At 44.7% G+C, this 18862-nt stretch overlaps 1 protein-coding gene across 1 annotated transcript in view; it reads right to left on the bottom strand.

Moving 5' to 3' along the window:
• The window catches only part of csmd3b (CUB and Sushi multiple domains 3b), a 1150768-nt gene that overhangs the window by 277328 nt on the left and 854578 nt on the right, over nucleotides 1-18862 (bottom strand). Inside the window, 3 exon segments of the mRNA XM_039737543.1 lie at nucleotides 4419-4607; nucleotides 9774-9961; nucleotides 17470-17608. Of these exon segments, the coding sequence (XP_039593477.1) occupies nucleotides 4419-4607; nucleotides 9774-9961; nucleotides 17470-17608 (516 nt within the window).

Raw genomic sequence — 18862 nt, forward strand, 5'->3', positions numbered from 1 at the left:
ACACATTAGAATGATGTGGGTGAGAGCAGGCCATTCTGCTCAACAAAACTCAAAGTGCTGTCCGCTTCATTCTTCTAAAATAGCATCCAGTCGAGTTTTGAAGATCCCTAAAGTCCTACCGTCTACAACATGATTTGGCCACTTGCTCCATGAGTCTGTGGTTCTCTGCATGAAGAAAAACTTCCTAATGTTTGTGTGAAATTTCATCTTAACAAGTTTCCAACTATGTCCCTGTGTTCTTGATGAACTTATTTTAAAGTCACTGTCTCAATCTGGATGAATTTCTTCATAATTGTAAACATTTCAATCGTATCTTCTCTTAATTTGAACTGTAAAGGCTCAGCTCTGTTTATTTTTCCTCCTAACTCATTCCTTTGTAGCCCTGGAATAAGCCTGGTCGATCTTCTCTGGACCTTCTCTAGTGCTGCTATGTCTTTATGTCAGGAAAACTGAACCCAGGACTCCAGATGAGGCGTCACCAGTGTGTTATAAAGCTTGAGCAGAACCTCCTGTGACTTGTACTCCACACATCAAGGCGCTATATAACCTGACATTCTTAATGGCTTCTCAACACTGTCTGGCTAATAGCTAAGCTTAATCTCCATTTGCTTAAACTGTAAAGGCTCAGCTCTGTTAATCTTTCCTCATAACTACTCCCCTGCAGCCCTTGAATCAGCCTAATCGCCCTTCTCTGGACCTTTTCTAGCATTGCTATGTCCTTTTTGTAGCCTGAAGACCAAAACTGACCCAGGACTCCAGATGAGGCCTCACCAGTGTGTTATAAAGCTTCAGTAGGCGGCACGGTGGCGCAGTGGTAGTGCTGCTTCCTCGCAGTTAGGAGACCCCGGTTCGCTTCCCGGGTCCTCCCTGCGTGGAATTTGCATGTTCTCCCCGTATCTGCGTGGGTTTCCTCCGGGCACTCTGGTTTCCTCCCACAGTCCAAAGACATGCAGGTTAGGTGGATTGGCAATTCTAAATTGGCCCTAGTGTGTGCTTGGTGTGTGGGTGTGTTTGTGTGTGTCCTGCGGTGGGTTGGCACCCTGCCCGGGATTGGATTCCTGCCTTGTGCCCTGTGTTGGCTGGGATTGGCTCCAGCAGACCCCCGTGACCCTGTGTTCGGATTCAGTGGGTTGGAAAATGGATGGATGGAGAACCTCCATTGACTTGTCTCGATCCACTGGACTAATTCCCTTCATCATTTTAAACACTTCACTCAGGTCTCCTCTTCATCACTATAAAGGCTCAACTCTTTTAATCTGTCTTCATAATTCATTCCTGGTAGTCCCTGAATCAACCAAGTTGTTCTTCTCTGGACCTTTTCTAGCGCTGCTATGTTCTTTTGTAGCCAAAACTGCACACAGGACTCCAGATGAGGCCTCACCAGTGTGTTATAAAGACTTGAGCAGAACCTCCTGTGACTTGTACTCCACACATCAAGGCGCTATATAACCTGACATTCTGTTAGCCTTCTTAATGGCTTCTCAAAACTGTCTGGAAGTCGATCGCTTAGAGTCCACTGTGACTCCTAAAGTCTTTTCATAAGGTGTACTTTCAATTTCTTCTCATTTTAATGTCACCGTCTCAATCCACTGTACTAATTCCCTTCATCATTTTAAACACTTCACTCAGGTCTCCTTTGGATTAAACTGTAAAGGCTCGGCTCTTTTAATCTTTCCTCATAACTCATCCTCTGTAGCCCTCAATCAGCCGAGTCGCTCTTCTCTGGACCTCTTCTAGTGCCGTTATGTCTTTATGGAGACCAAAACTGCCCCCAGTACTCCAGATGAGGCCTAACCGGTGTGCTTGAACAGAACCTCCTGTGTCTTGTATTCCGAACATGCAGGGCGCTATATAACCTGACATTCTCAATGGCCTCTGAACACTTTCTGCGTAGCCAGGGTTCCTTTCACCCTAAATTTTCACCTTCTTCTTTTACTGTTTTCTTTTACCCACAGCTCAGGTCAATCCTCAAAACATCTCTCTATCATCCCAGATTTTCAGTTATTCTTCCTCAGCATTTTCAGTGCTGTGCTCGTGTCTCCACGATGCTGGTAAACAGCCCCTCTCTAATTCAGTGAAGAGGGATTCTTTAAAGAAGTCAAACCCCGCTCCAAATGTTCAAATCACCCGTTAATTTCTTATATAGAATTGTCTGTTGAGTTTATGTGCCTCCTTTGAAATGGTGTCTAATGGGTTTTGCCCTAATGTACGCTCTCTGAAAGTGGAGTAGGTGCTGGTGAGCTGGGGACATTTTTGTTGCATTTTTCTTACTTGGTTGTTTCACATTTTCTTTCTCTTGAAAAAACAGTAGAGAGTTGTTAACGACATGAAACATGAAGTCAAATCGTTTCGGCTTTGCTTAACTCGAGTTTACACATACCAAATTATTTTTTGCTCCTGGCACGTCACTCAGTTAAATATCCTTGGAAAGGTTCAGAGACACTCGAGTAAACACCCAGCCTGCCACGGTTTCTTTAATTTTCTTCCTTCACAGGTTGATGCTGAAACAGAGGATTTGTTGCACAAATACGTTTCACATGGCATCACGTAAAGCCATCATCTTTCATGGCCTCCTTAGGGACGTCCCGCTAATCTCTTATCAACTGCAGATGCCACCAGGCTGCTGTTTGGAGACACTTTTGTTCCTTGGCTACTTCTGCAGATCTCCTCTGCAGGCCGGGATAAACTCTGATCTCTAGGATTAAACCTGCAGAGCTTGGATTCCTCATCAATAAAGTGAATTACAACCCCAAGAAATCCCTGAGTTGTTAAATTAGGATGAATTGGCCGATATACAGTTACAGTGGCAACAGCAGCATGACAACCCTTTTGGAAATAACTGTTGTCACACACCTGCGCTTAGGGGGCAGCCAAAGGGTCCAATTCAGGTTGGCACCACGATAAATAAAAAGGTTTCATAAAGAGTTTTAATGCCTTCTCTCTCTTCTTCCTATAGACCCCTAGAAAAATATCTAATTTTCTCCTCAATTTTGTCCCACCCTGATGACCTCACTTCCGACCAATCCTGATGATGTCACTCCCATTCCGATGACATCACATCAGACCTGTCCTGATGACCTCACCCTACTTCCTGCTGACCAGCTCATTCACTGTCCTCATTTGTCTCGTATTATTTAATAGTTTTAAGACCGGTATCAGTCTTTCAAGATTACTCAACCAGCCTCTACAATCTATACTAATAAAAGGCAAAGCCCTCACTCACTCACTCACCTCACAGAAATTCCACACGTAACGGTCATAACGTTCGATGAACTTGAACTTTCTTATTTATGGCCCCATCTTCACGGAATTTGGTAGGCGGCTTCCCTGCACTAACCGAAACTGATGTACGTACTTATTTTGATGGTATAACGCTACTGTCGGCCGCCATATTGAACTTTCCAACGTCACTAATTCTCCAACTTCCCGTGTAGGTAGAAGGCTGACCCCATTTTCATGAAATGTTGGTAGGTGGCTTCCCTGCGCTAACCAAAACCGATGTACGTACTTATTTCGGTGGTATGACGCCACTGTCAGCCACCATATTGAACTTTCCAAAGTCACTAATTCTCCAACTTCCCATGTAGGTAGAAGGCTGAAGTTTGGCAGGCTCATTCCTTACAGCTTACTTACAAAAGTTAAGCAGGTTTCATTTCGAAATTCTACACGTAACGGTCATAGCAGTCGATAACGGTCGACAACGTCCGCCATATTGAACTTTCTTATTTATGGCCCCCATCTTCACGAAATTTGGTAGGCGGCTTCCCTGCGCTAACCAAAACTGATGTATGCACTTATTTCGATGGTATGTCGCCACTGTCGGCCATCATATTGAACTTTCCAACGTCACTGATTCTCCAACTTCCCGTGTAGGTAGAATTCTGAAATTTGGCAGGCTCATTCCTTACAGCTTACTTACAAAAGTTAAACAGGTTTCATTTTGAAATTCTACGTGTAACGGTCATAATGGTCAACAATGTCCGCCATGTTGAACTTTCTTATTTATGGCCCCCATCTTCACGAAATTTGGTAGGTGCTAACCGAAACCGATGTACATACTTATTTCAGTGGTATGATGCCACTGTCAGCCGCCATATTGAACTTTTCAACGGTCTTTGTTACTTATGGGCCCATCTTCAGGAAATCTGGTACGCGGGTTCCCAACACTAACCGAATCCTACGGTACTGTACTGTACTGTAGCCTGGAGTGAGCTGGACTGGGTGAGTGGTATACCACTTTAAGTCAAGTTTGAGACTCCATTTCATAACAGGGCTCTGTCCAGGTGTTGTTCCTGCCCTGCATCCAATAGTTACTGGGATAGGCCCCAGCTGCTAGACAACTCTGCTCTGGATAAGTGCGTTAAGAAAATGAATGGATGGATTATTTCATTGGAAATATAAGCATGAATAATACATACCATCACACGTGGGCAGTGGGTGGCTCCACCAATGGTTTTTCTCACAAACGAGTGGCTCCTCGTGGCTTAACCTGTATCCTGGGTCACATCCAAATGACACTGTGGAGCCAATTGAAAAGTCGTGCCCATATCTGCGCCCATTCACTGGAATGCCAGGGTCCAAACAGGAGTATGTGTCCACTGTAACACCTGATAAAGAAGAAGCACATTTTTTTGAAAATATCCATTGGAGATGTCCAGTATTTCACTTGTCCACCACATTAAGAGCAAATCCATAATGTGGCGATTCTTAAACTAAAGCCATCTGTTGACAATTACAAGTTATTGAACACTCTTAATATTCTGCATAACCCCCTTGTCCTTAGGGCCAAAATGACCCACCTTCACTATATCCCTTTTAGAAAAGCCCCCTAACTAAATTTTAATCTTTTACTCAACTTTGTATGAAGAAAAAAAAATCAATAAATAAAATGACCTGCCATACATTAAGAACTTGGTGAACATTTTGCTTTTTCCTGTTTTGCAGTACAGAGGGACTGTCCTCATTCAGTGTGCATTACTCAATTGCACTACACAACATAATAATTGATTTTTTTTGCTGTAATTATTATTACTATTATTATTGTTGCTGTTGTTTTAATACTGTGATTAATTTTTTTTAAAAGAATTGATCATTGTGGACCTCAGTGTTAAAATCTGCAGAGCACCATCGGTTGGAATGTACTTGGTAATACATGTAGCAATAAAATGCAATGCATTTGTCATTCCAACAGATGGCACATCAAAAACATTTGCAGTAATAAAATACATTATTACAAATGTTTATGAAGCGCCATCTGTTGGAATGACAAATACATTGCATAGGTAGGTGTCTGTTACGTGCCATTGGGATTAATAAAATTTATTTAATCTAATTTTGCCCAAGAAAATGTAATATACAAGTCAATGTTGTTGTTTCAATCTGGTTTTTGTTTTTATGTTTTTTACCTTTAGCATCAAAAATGACCCAAAGACAATCTTTGGTCTCATGGTCTGGAACCCCTGCAGATTTTATTTTTTTCTCCAGCCGTGTGGAGTTTTCTTTTGTTGTTTCTGTCCTCCCTGACCATCAGACCTTACTTTTATTCTATGTTATTTAATGTTGGCATTTTAATTTCCTACTATGTCTTTTATTTTATTTTTCATTATGTAAAGCACTTTGAGCTACATTTTTTTTGTATGAATATGTGCTATATAGATAAATATTGTATTATATTGTATTTGCACTTTAACTGCGTTTGGCATTCATAATTAGACTTAAAAAAATGCAACAATTGTTTTTTCATAGTGTAGGATCATTACAGGAAAAGTCACCCAGTGTCATGTTGTCCAGGGTGTCTCCTCCACTGGTGACGTCAGAAATGGGTCATTTATGCTCCTCAAGACAACTCAAGGATGTGTTTCCCTTCAAACCTCCATATTGCTCCACCTTCATATTCCTCTTCTTGTGCTGAGCTTTTTTGCCAGTCACTTAGTTACTGCTGTGCCACACTCAGTCACCGATGATCGTGATGCCTCTGGCAAATCTTCCACAGCCAGCCGATGTGTTGCAATATTTATGTGTACGCGTGCAGCAGGCAGACATTAAATGGCAGGGCACTCCTACGCATCTCTCGACACACAGAAGGATGCCAAAGACGTCCAAAGATGTCAAGAAGGCCTTGCTTTATTTTGTAAACACACAAAGAATGATGAAGAAATAAACTGGGTACTGATAGTGGCACAAAATCACAACCATTATTCTTCTACGGACTTTCTGCTTCCTTGGCTGACATGTGGGGTACCACCACACACCCCCTAAAAGCCTCAAAACTGAATATAATATTTCTTATGGTCTATCATAGATAAACAAGCATCTCTGCTGTGATGTTCCCTTATCTGCTTAGAAGGCCAGTAAAACAGATGGTCTCTTTCAGGAGGTTGGCATTGAAGCCCAGTGTGACAGAAGATGTGGCAAAGTTGACATCTTGGTGCGGATGGATAGCAGTCCATTAGTTGGTTGGGAAACCATTAGGAATGAGGAAGACAGTTGTAGATTTCCTCCCGTGCACATATCACCCTCCTGCACACCGGGTGGCACCATCCCTTTAAGAGGAGACACCACAGGGCATCATGGGAGTGGCCCTGTTGGGTACTACAGGTGTCACCAGTGGGATCTATCTGGAGGTAAATCTGCTGTCCCACTGCATATACAGATGGATGGCATCCCAACCCGGGTTTAACAAAGGACCTTACCAAGGATGCCAATGGATGTAATGGAAGGACAGGGAGAGATAAACATTGCTGGATATTTTCTCCCCCATTACACCAGATGGCAGTTTCCCTAGGTTGGGATTCCGCACACAGACATCCACAGGGCATGCTGGGAGCTGGAGTCCTGTGGTGCAGCTTTGCTAATTTCCAAGGGGGCTTCCAGGGGGAGCTGTTGGGATTCATAGTCCCGACTTTCAGGGACTTCCCGTTGACCCAGAAGTGCTTTGAATGGGACATACTGTTGCTCTGGAAGTACTCCTGTGTCTTAGCGAAAAGAAGCCACTCGATCTTCAGCCAGGCGAATCTGATTCGGGAGGGGAACTGGACAACAGAGAAGAAAAGGAGAAGAAAACGTTTGCTTTGCTGTTCTGTACTGGGCTGTATTAAAAGGAAGAAACCTGTTAAAGATATTTTATTGTAAATAAAAAACATTTACAGTGGTGCCTCGATATACGTCCGCTTTGGAATAAGTCCAACTTGGTATACGTCACGTTTGGAATCCGACTCGCATGCTAGAACACTGCGCGCTACCCTCGTTCACCTCTCTCGAGACAAAGCCACGACTGCCCACGAGCACCAGTATGCCAGTTGCTAGCATTCAGTGAACAACCTGTGCTATAACTCTATATGAATTTTCACGTCATTTTGTGTTTTTTCGTATAAGTTTGAGTTGATTGTTGAAAAGTATGACGGTGGAATGCGTATCCGGGACTTGGCTGCTGCATACCGTGTGGCGAGAATGACGGTATCTACGATTGTGAAAAACAAAGACGTTATTAAAAAGTAAAGTGAGGTTAAATTTTCATTTATTTCATCTAAGTGCTTTTGTATTTATGTATTTTAGTATTAAGCAGTGTTTAAATTATTTTATACAACCCCATCGATGTATAATATGCCAATAACAATAGGAATTTTTTTCATGGGAACGGATTAATCATTTTCTCTTTATTTGTTATGGGAAAAATTTGTTTGGTATACGTCAAAGGATCTGGAACGGATTAAGGACGTATACCGAGGTACCACCGCATTTGCACTGTGTTTGTGAAGTTGTGCCTGGGGTTTGGGGCTCGGTGGCGCCCCCTGGTTTTCACAGTATGTAAACTCAAATCCCAATGAACGTTTGAACCGTCCCACTTGGACAATCAAAGGTGGTGAATATTAGAGGCGGACACCTGAAACTGATGGCACTTTAGGTGACTTTGAGTTGGAGGGCTTGTCAGCCTTGGTCTCATCACGTTAATTGACAAGACAGAAAATCCCTCGACATGACAAACTTAGCGAGTGCACGGTGACTTTCCAGCACAGTTTTTTCTGAGAGCCAAAGCATGCTGCCTGATGGAGCCGGTGCTGCACGAAGGGTTAACGGGTATGGCACGTTCAGCCATAACCTCCGACCTTTTGTTTCTATTTTTTATTTTTTGTCGTGGTACATAAGACACGAGACATCAGACAGACGAGTTTCTCTTCTGTCTGTGACGTCCAAATCACCGGTGGTCCTTTGCTGCATTCCATGCATTGAGTGCTCATTGGCTGTCAGCCCCAAAATCAACCCAGTTTGACGGCTGAGTCACAGACTGTTTGGAGTGGGCTGCTGGCTACTTCACATTAATTGACTGGAGGGTCTTCATGGGAAGCGCACTGCAGACCGACTCTGAATCCTTTACATTAGGGAAATGAAGGCTATGACTGAAAATGGATGGAAAAGTCATCTAACGTGACACGGCCTTAAGTAAGAGACAACCTGAAAAGGTCTGACCTTCTCCCACCTGGCCACGTTTCCTTTCCTTTTGCTGACAGTATTCAATTAAGACCTGGATGACGTTGTGACAAAGAGGAAAATTTGGGAAGTGGACATAAACGGAAGATCCTGACATCAGTTTGTCGATTGGAATCGTTATGTGGAAGTTTATGATTGGTTAAAGTCCGTCTCGACAGTGTTTTGTTTTGCTGATTAGCGCCAGAGGTTTGGGTTGTGTACGTCACCTGTTTCCATGGAAACGTTCCCATAATGGAACAGCAGGTCTTCGCTGGTCCACAGGTATAAGGGTCACCCGAGCCTGTCCTCGATATCGGAGGTTGGATAAAAACAATTACATTTTGTGTGCAATCTTCGAGTTTCTTTTGGTATTCGACTTCTCGCATATTCCCTTTTTGACTTTCATTTTTGATTAGCGTTTCTTGCTTCAGACTCTCTGGTTCTGACCTACGTATCATTTCTTGGACTACGTGTTGTAAGAAGGACGCTATATAGCACCTGACCCGACACAGATTGACACAGAAGCGTGGGTAAAATAAAATATTTATTTTTCTTCAGCTGGAAGGGCACAAGTCCACACACTCTTCTTCAGCACCACCACGCCTCCTCAGCAAGCTTTGTTCTCCTTCCACACGACTCTGGCCGCTGACTGGTGGTCGCTGGCTCCCTTTTACTGGGTACCCCGGAAGTCCTCCGGCTGCTTGATTGGCGACACTTCCGGCTGCACTTCCGGGTGTGGTGAAACCAATGCCCTAAAGGGGCCAGCAACTCCTGCTTCAGCACCCCCTGGCAGTGCCTGCGGAACCCCACCGAGCTGCACAGAACTCCAACCCCCATTAAGCCCTGGGGGAGTCTGAGGCACCGCTGCAACCCAGGGAGGCTGCCATCTAGTGTCCAGGGGGAGATATTGGGCTTCCCACCCTTGTCCCCCTGGTCACAGTGTTTACTCTTTAAAAACCTTAACTGCCTTTTTCTAGTTAGCACGGTGAGGGGGTACCCGCTGCCTTACTGTCGTAGGTACCCTCGCTTCGTGCTCTGGTAGGTTTGTAGAGTCCACTTCCATGTAGCGGCCCCTGACATTCGACATTGACAAGAAGAGAAAATCTCCTTTACGCAGTATGGATTTGCAGCTCGATTTCCGGCTCTTTAACAGTAGCCGCCTCTGCTCAGTGCCAGTCTGCTGCCAGCTCAGCTGCCCCATATATAAACCTAATACAACGCCATTTACACACGGGTCATTTTTTGTTATGAACTATCCTGTATCATAGCAGATAATATTGGACACGGTTACAGCAGAGGATACTTACTTTCATAATGGATTTTAAACCCGCTGTTTGAACGGCTGTTGTCCGTGGTAAACAGCAAGTAAAGGAAGTTGCTGCTGCTGAACAAGAACTGGGGGACTTGTGTGCCATTGTAGGACCCAACTAATGGAGACAACAGGTTTGGTCCATCGTGGATTTCCAAAACGTCGTAATTCAATTCAGTCTGAAATCTGCAACGAGAGAGGGTATATGACGATTACCAGACAGAATGTTATTTCAAATAAACCAGACACACTTTCAGACCACCGCAGCTCATACTATTCAGTAGTGATGAGTGAAGCGGAGAACTTTCGATGCATGTACAGTTTCCCCAAACGTTTTCACAAGCAATCTCACAATTACAAAGTACAAAACTCACTAAAGTGTTTCTTGGGTGTCTTAATAGGTTATTTTTGAGGGGAAAACAAGGAATACTGTGCCCTAGAGTTTTGTTCCCACTTCCTTGTTTACCTGAGTTCATTTCTGCAGCTGCATACAGAGTACAATCCATACCAGACTGGTCAAATGAATTCATTTTACGCCTGTTAAAAATTGTGATATGCTGCGTTATTTTCCAAATCTAAGACACACTAAAATGTACCATCGTGCACACTGGTGGATTTCCTCCACAGAGAAAACTCCACACATGAAAAGCCACCTCTAACCTTACCCTAGTTGAGGATATGCACACTTCCGGTGGTAGAGATCTTTATTTAAATATTACACGACAGACAGACACATCAGAAATTACTACATGTTATCTCCTGCAGTCGCAGTAGTCCATACGTGACAAGATGGAAGCCTGGACCAGGAGTTGTCAGATATGGCCTGATCTTGTGGACGTGGTGTAAAGCGAATCTACAAAACCTGAGAGACTACCATGAAAGACAGCTGGTTATTGATCAGCACACCAAGGAGGTGGCGTTTGATAGCAAGAGTGACTCGAGCTGAACGGAGATGGGCCGCTGAATAGACCAACAAGCTGGGGTATCAAGAAGGTCCGTCTATGCCAGGTTCAGCTGCATCCAGGCTGCAGTATCAGAGAGATATGCATTGATCCCAGTCCACTGGAGGGAATGCATCACCGACATAGCACTGACATGAGAAACCATGTGATTGGATGATGGCGGCTAATGTGGAGGTGTCAAGGACAGCTATTGAAAAGATTGGAGAAGTTTAAATATATGGGATCAGTGAGCCCAAGATGGAGAATCGCATGAAAAGACAGAGTGCAGAGTGGATGGAAGAATTGGAAGAAGGTATCAGGAGTATGGTGCGATCGCAGAATTAAGGCGAAGGTTAAAGGTGAGGATTTTAAGACTGTGGTAGGACCAGCGATGATGTATGAAGATGAGATATGGACAGCAAGAAGAATTTAGATGGGTCAGAAATGAGAAGGCGGAGATGGATGTGTGGAGTTACAAACAAGGACAGACTAGGAAATGAGACCATCAGAGGAGCAACAAAAGGTGTAAGAAAGTACAAGAACGCAGGCCAAAGTGGTAAAGGACACGTGATGTGGAGAGGCGATGAATATGTGAACAAAAGACTGATGGGAATGGAAGTCCAGGAGAAGAGAAAGTGAGGGAGGCCATAGTGGAGGTGGTTGGATAAAATGAAAGAAGGGTCTGACTGGGGAGGAGGAGCAGGAGAAGGTGGACCAGGCACACAAGATGAACAAGAAGAAGAAGAAAATGTGTTTGTGAATTTCATTTTTTATTGGCTTTTGTAATTTATAGATGCAGTCACCTGCTGGCTCGTCATAGAAACAATCAGCAGGACTCAAGAAGTAAACGTCTAACTTTAAAAGACTGCAACCGGATTTTGTTTCCGTGAAGACCCTCAGCTCCCTGAATCGCTGTAAATCATTTACTATATCTATACACTCCCAGGCCAGTGTTTTATTATTTATTGGGTTTTTCCCCCGATGATAGAAGAATAATTAGAGTTGCCGCGTCTGTCTCTGCCCAGACAACGGCGGTACATTCACACATTTATTTACGGGGGGTCAGCGCCGAGCTCTGTGCTCTTTGGATTGCTATTTTCTATCCCCTGCTTTGTAGTTTAACCCAAAGCCCTTCCTAAGAGGGGATTCATTATTTAATTTCAGCAAATTTACAATCATACTTGTGTGAATCGAGCAAATATCAAATCAACGGTTTGCTCTGATTGAAAGAAAACCCCTCAAATGCACAGCTAATCGACCTTTAAAGAAACAAAATCGCTTTAAAAAATCACTTTGGTGTGTCTGAGAGCGATGTATTCTCACAAAAGCAGAGTGAAGGTTAATGGTTCTTCTGCCACCATACAGTTAATCTTGTGAAGTCAATTGAAAGTGACAGTGCAATGAGCGCCGCATAATTATTAATATTAATGTTTTTAAAGCTAAAAATAATATTTTGCAGCTGTCTATTTTTTCCTTTGTCTTTTATTAAGGTGGCATACCAAAAAAAAATATCATCTGAGAGGTTGGAAATGCAAATATTATGCTATAGAAATGCGAATGTGGTGGAGGCGTTTCATGACCCCCTCGGTGTGGACTTACTGATGAATACAAGAGAGCATCTGCAGCGGCCATGCGACTCCAGTCACAGCATAACATCCAAGAGCTTCTCTTTAGTCTCGGGGGGTCTGCCACTCTCCGCTCTGCTCTTCTGTTTCTCTGCTTGGTATCTGCTATACTGCCCACCAAATAGACCTCAGTGAGGCTTGGAGGATTGCCTTCAATTTACCAGAGCAAGTTAACTTCTAGAATCTTGTAGAAGCCCCCGATGTTCAGGTTGGGTCACAGTTAGGTTAGGTTAGGGTTAGACAACTCTAGACATCGACAGACATAACCAGGGATGGACTGGGCAATGAGGTCACGTAACGGCAAGGTGGGCACAAAAGTGCTTTTCATTCAAAGTGCAGTGCAGTCTTCTTAATAAATAATCCATAAAAAAAACGGTGAATCTGTGGAGGTTAAAAGTCCAATAAATACTCAATAAATAATCCAAGAATAAAAATGAGGTTAAGATCGCTGGCAGGAACTGACTGTTAAAAGTAATAAAGAGACGCGGTGCTTCCTTCTCAACCACACTTCTGCTCACCGACCAAGGTCTGCTCGGACCGCAGAGACATCCGCCAGCGAGCACCGCCGGCCCTGATCTCTGACTCATGTCCCTCACCGCAAACTCTGCACCTCAGCCCCCTCGGAGCTGCTCCCGGATACTCACTCAGCCCCGTGAGTGGCGTCCCCTCGCTCCCTACAAGGCATCATTCCCGACTGCTTTCCTTCTTCTCTGCCGCACCAGCTCAGCCGCGATCCTGCCTCGCTTATAAAGCCTTCCACCACCATCTTCCTTTCATTTGCTTTTCTTTTTCCTCTTTCTCGGTCCTATTTTTATTGTGGTGCAGGCACAGGTGGCAAACCCCAGAGTGTTGACAAAGGATAGCGGCTGAACCGCTTGTGTCTGCGCATGAATGCCGCTCCGGTCCTGCCAACGTCCACATCAAAACAACTGAGAGCCGCTCATTCACAGTACTCTGTGCACCGATGCCCGCCTGGAGTCTGAGCACACTGTTTATTAGCGTATATAATCACGTATAAGTCGAAAAATCGATCATAAAAATCAGACCCCTTTCAAAAATACGACACTTATTTTATTTTTTTTACATCTTCTTGCTTCCTCCAAACTCGCACCAATTTCTCAGACACATCGAATTTTGCTACCAATTTCTTTCGCCACTTCAACGACTTTTACTTTAAAACCAGCTTCATATTTCCTTCTGATCGAACGCTCCATCATAGATAAGGGATGCTCTTACGATAAAGGTGTATGAGGGTGTGAGATACAAAAAACACAAATCCGTGCAAACTTCACTTTGCAATATTCTGTTTATCACCGTGTGGTCACAATACACAGAAAAAGAAGGCCGTGTGCTCTGTGGTTACTCTCTCCGGTGGGCGTTAGCATATCGTAATCTCTTGGACCAATAGCGTGAGTTTTCCGCATTCGACTTAGGAAATACAAGAAATTATACGGTAAGATCAAGCCCGGACTTACCCACGGGAGGACACTTAAACGCGAGCATATACGATAACTAAAAGCTGCGGCGCACAGCCACGGACCCCCAACGTGTGTCTTCACACTACAGGAGGGGACTGGTAGTCAGACATGTCACTAGAACCAGGACTGTGTCTGCCTTTGCGTGCGATTCTCGATTCTAACTAACCGTGGACTCCCCACAGGTTTATTTTCTCCATTGACATTTCTGATTGAAGTTTTTGTTCTCCTCTCCTTCAAGGTCATCTGACCATATCTTAATTATAAACACACATGGACTCATTGTTGGGAGTTTGTTGAGGTTTAGAATGAATATTTCCAGTTTGGGCGCACGCTCTTATACACTTCTGGTAATTGTTGTTTAATTTTAACGCTCAAACTTTGACGTAATATCACTGCAGGTTTGTGGTGGGGTTTTGCCATTTTAGGCTTCCTTTATCATGGCTGTCGCTAGATTGTTTATAACGACGGCTCCCGTTGCCCGTCACGTGACGGTCACACATGGTGTGTTTACATCAAAGGCTATCTGGGACTGAGGTTGCCACGGGAGACGGCTTGAAGGCTTGGGTGACGGTGGTTCTCCGCCGAGACAGGAGGTGGCACTGTGTACTAATGACCTCCCTTCTTCCCCTTCTGCAGATAGGACGACTGACACTTGACGTCACCTCTGCAGTTCGTCCACCCAGAATGCCTCAAATGCGGATGAGCCGCTTTCCTAATCAGTCTGCTTAGACGGAGACGTGACGACTCAATTTAGCATCACAACACGCGTTTTCTTTTCATTTATTGCTGACAGTTGGCTTCAAGGTGCCCCAAGAGACTTACCCTGCCCTGCTGTCACCTTAACAAGGTGCAGATGTCCTAACCTAAAAACTAGCCGCACGTATTTCAGTATTTCATTTATAGAAAAGGTTACTCGTTGGTGTTTGAGCTTCCTTAACCCTGGCTGTGTGATGCCACATGTGCCCGCAGGCCTGGCCCTTCTTTCATCTCCCTGGGGACATTGAGGACACAACAACACTCATCGGTGTGTTTCCTCAAATACTGTGTGCAAAAAGCGGGCTGCAGGTCAAAATCTTCACCGATAAATAATCCATAAAAATAGTGACGTGAGGACAATAAACAGACCCAATAAATACGTGAAAGGCGAGAATAAAACGAAAATAAGAGCCAGATGACTGTCGCTCATGAAGGGTAAGCTGAGTATGGCAGGCTTTATAAACCGGATGTACTTTCCCCTTTTCTTGCCGTCCTCGTATTTTCACACAAAGTTTAAAAACTGTCACTTTCACTGCCCTTCTGGCCCTCACATGCCCTGGCACAATGTTACGGCTCTTATGGGGTCACATTTTGGTTCTTTTTTGTTTTGATATTATTTGTTAATCATGGAGATGAACTTGTCTTTTTGTGTAACCTTTGTAAGGGTCAGAGTACAGGGTCAGCCATTGTAAAGCCCCCCATGGAGACCAATGCACAGTTCCTTTTCTTCTCCTTTCCACCTCCACTCCTCCACAGTCAAGCTTCAGTCCTTCTTCCTCCCCAAATGGAGTGAGGAGGCTCCTGTTGTGTCACTCCTGGGAGTGCTCCAGGTGGCTCATCAGGGTTAACTGGAATCATTGGAATCAACCCAAAGTAGGGGTCTACAGCTCCCCCTGGATTCCAACAGGGCCGTGCCAAACTCTCAGTATGCCCTGCAGGAACCCATGGTGCCACAGCCACTACTAGGAGGGCTGCCTCTCTGCTGGTCCTACATTCCAGCTGGCGTCCCGGCCAGGTAATGGCCATGGCCATCCGTCACAAGGGGGAGCAATTTTAAGATTAAAGACCCCCTTTGTGGAAGTAAGAAGATATGAACCGCCAACCTTCCAGGTTGTTAGCGGCCACTCTGCCCGTATTCTGTTATTCGATTTAAAATGGCAGCCTCACTGCGGCGTGTTGAACCTAATGTCTGTGTTGTACAGCACTCAGTGAGGAAACCACAGCAAAAACACACACTGAGCAGAATTAGAGCCATTCTGTCACAAACTAATGTCCCCAGAATTTTATTTCCAAGGCTACAAATAGCAACAGCACACACAACAGTTTATTTCTTAAAGCTTCTTCCCCAAATCAATACGTCTCCGACATTTTCTCCTACATGACACATTTACACCTAAGGCCAAGTGCAATGATTTACTTGACAAAGTTGTCCATTTTTATTTTGATTTTCTTTCAGACAAACTGAAATATCTACGAGCAAGCTAGCTATGTCTATAATGGCGGCACACTGAGGTACAAGTACTCTGGAGTGTCACATCTTGATGGGCTCAATAAGAAACGAGTTCACTCGTACCTCACGTTCCAAGTGTTAAACAGCAAACAGGGTGAGGAAACGAGGCAGACTGATTGAGAACGTGACGTGGCAAAGAGAAAAAGAAGAGTGGTGACATCTGCTGAAAGTGAAGCAAAGTGCAGAAGCCACTTATGTGATAGGAAGAAGGAGGAGAAGGACAACCCATACATCAGCTGCGCACAAGCTGCTGCTACTCAGCAGGGTTCTATCTGTCTGTCACACGATTGTCACACGTTTACTTGCAAACCACAGGGCATGACCAAAAGCTTATGATGTGATGCAAGCTGGTGATACAAACAATGTGGCTGGCAGCAACCCCGGTGAAATGATTAGGGTTTGTGTCTATCTTAAGTTAAACTGATCCAGTGCGGAAAGCAGCCCGGACACAGACAGGCGGAAATGTTTAAATCACCCAACGCACGTTTATTGTCCATACTCATATTTACAAGGTGCAACACACAATCCCAAAGTCCCCGAAATTCCAGGCCAACAACACAATGCCTCTCTCTTCAGGCCACCTCCTTGCCTCTCCACCAAGACCTTGTCTTCTCAACCTCCCGACTCCAGCCCTCGAACGGAAGGAGGCGGCCCCTTTTATAATCACCCGGACAAGCTCCAGGTGCCTCCCGACACTCTTCCGCCAGCACTCCCCAGTGTGGCAGAAGTGCCAGCTGCGCACCCGGGAGCATCCAGGTGTCCCCGATCCTCTTCCCCCCAGCACTTCCAGGTGTGCTAGAAGTGCTGAGGTCCAGGGTTCCATAGGCATTGGGGCGCCCTCTGGTGGTGACCACGGGCAAAAACAGGGTTGAGCTTCAAAGCTCTATACCCTTGGTCCCCATAGCCACCAGGATGGTCGCCCCCACATGGTCTGGGGGAGGCGTAAGCCCTCCTCCGGTCCTTTAGGGCATCCCGTCTGGGTCGCCCTCCCCAGCCACCTGTGACACTAGAAAGTGACATGACAGAGAGAACAATAAGAGCGGTGACATCTGCTGAGTGTGAAGCAAATCACAGAAGCCGATTACCAGATAGGAAGAAGAAGAATGAGAGCTCCAGCATCCACTGTGCGCAGCCTGCTGCTACTTGCAAACTACCGGGTCTGGAGCATTGATCTTGGGTAGACCGAAGGTCCGCATATTTTCTAGCATACGTTAAATTTGGGGAAATCTAATAGAAACATCCCATCAATCCTCCCAAGTCAAGTCTCCATACAGCGGCACACGACTGATACCATAGGAGTAGCTTTTATATTTGATGTAATAAAGACACACAGGAGATCAATGAACATCAATGAACTGAATATGAGTGATAAAAAGAACAAGACCTGTCAAAGGTTATCTTGATGGATCTTCCTGCTTCTGCTTCGATGACCCATTCACAGTTTAGCGAGTCTTTATAATAGCCAGGCCATCCCGGAGAGAGGATCACACCACTGGGAGCAGAAAAATGACCTCCACAAGGCGCTGCGGAAAACACAGATGACAGACCGAACTTTAGGACAGGATCATTTCTGAGCATGTAAGCACACGTACATTCATTAGGTGCTTGAAAAATGTTGCACAATTTAACTAAAGTCTAGAAGCTGGAGGCATATAAATACACAGTGGCGACTTTTTCTTTTAAATGTACAGCAGTTAGCAATATTATAGCTACAATGGACAAACCAATAATCAGAAACGTTGAAAACAGCAAGTTAGAAATCATCACCACTCAAGTCGATATTTTCTAAATGTTATATATGAACAAGAAATGATCAGCTATTTGGAGCCTAATGGCCTATTGTTCTTAAAGCACTTGTTCATTTTTGTTCTTAGAGTTGTAGCCAGTAGGGGGTCTCACTGAGCCCCAACACAGTCCTGAGTTCAAATAAAGGATTGGTTTATTAAGTAAGCAACATCAAAATACCACAACCCCAGATGACACACACGGTAGCTCTTTCCCTTTCTTCCGCTCCTCCAGGAGAATGTCGCCCTCTGCCTCCCGGATGTGGTCGTGTGGATTCTTTTATGCCAGAACTGAGCATCCACCATATTGCATCCAGGAAGCACTTCTGGGTCAGACATTAAAATAAAGATTCCTCCTTACTGCAGCGCCCCCTGGTGGCCTCCAAGACATCCAGCAGGGCTGCCCATTGGAACTACAAGGTGGTCCAGATCTAATTATGCAATTATGAAAAGGCGAACACATCGCACCCGCTGTTCAACTGACAACCGTCTCCCCGCCATTTTGGAACGCAGGGCAGGTGCTGCCATCTATCGGCAATAAAAAGAATTTTCTGTGAATTCTTAATAAGTTACAGCGTAATGAAAATTGCAGAATTAGATCTGGACCACCCTATACAACTCCCATGTCACCTTGCAGGTGTGCATCTGGGAGATCCACCTATTGAAATGCTGCCATCTAGTGCCATTCTCGGGAAAGAATTGTTCTGGATAGGCAATCTCTCTCTTATCTGGTAGTTGAGTCATGGCAACTGGACTTCTTTCTTGTAAGGTAGATACATTTCACTGTTATTCCAAGAAGTTTTAGCAGGGAAACATATCTGCCTAACAAGAAAGAAGTCCCGTTGCCATGACTCAACTACCAGATAACTTCACCTGGATGACTGAGAATCTTCACAGACAATCACCCTCTTGTTCATCCATTATGATCTCCCGAACAGGAAAGGCACCAGCAACCAACCCGGCCTTCCACTTTCTTCTGTTTGGGCAAGGAAG

This window comes from Polypterus senegalus, chromosome 15 (assembly GCF_016835505.1).
Source record: "Polypterus senegalus isolate Bchr_013 chromosome 15, ASM1683550v1, whole genome shotgun sequence".
Lineage (NCBI taxonomy): Eukaryota > Metazoa > Chordata > Cladistia > Polypteriformes > Polypteridae > Polypterus > Polypterus senegalus.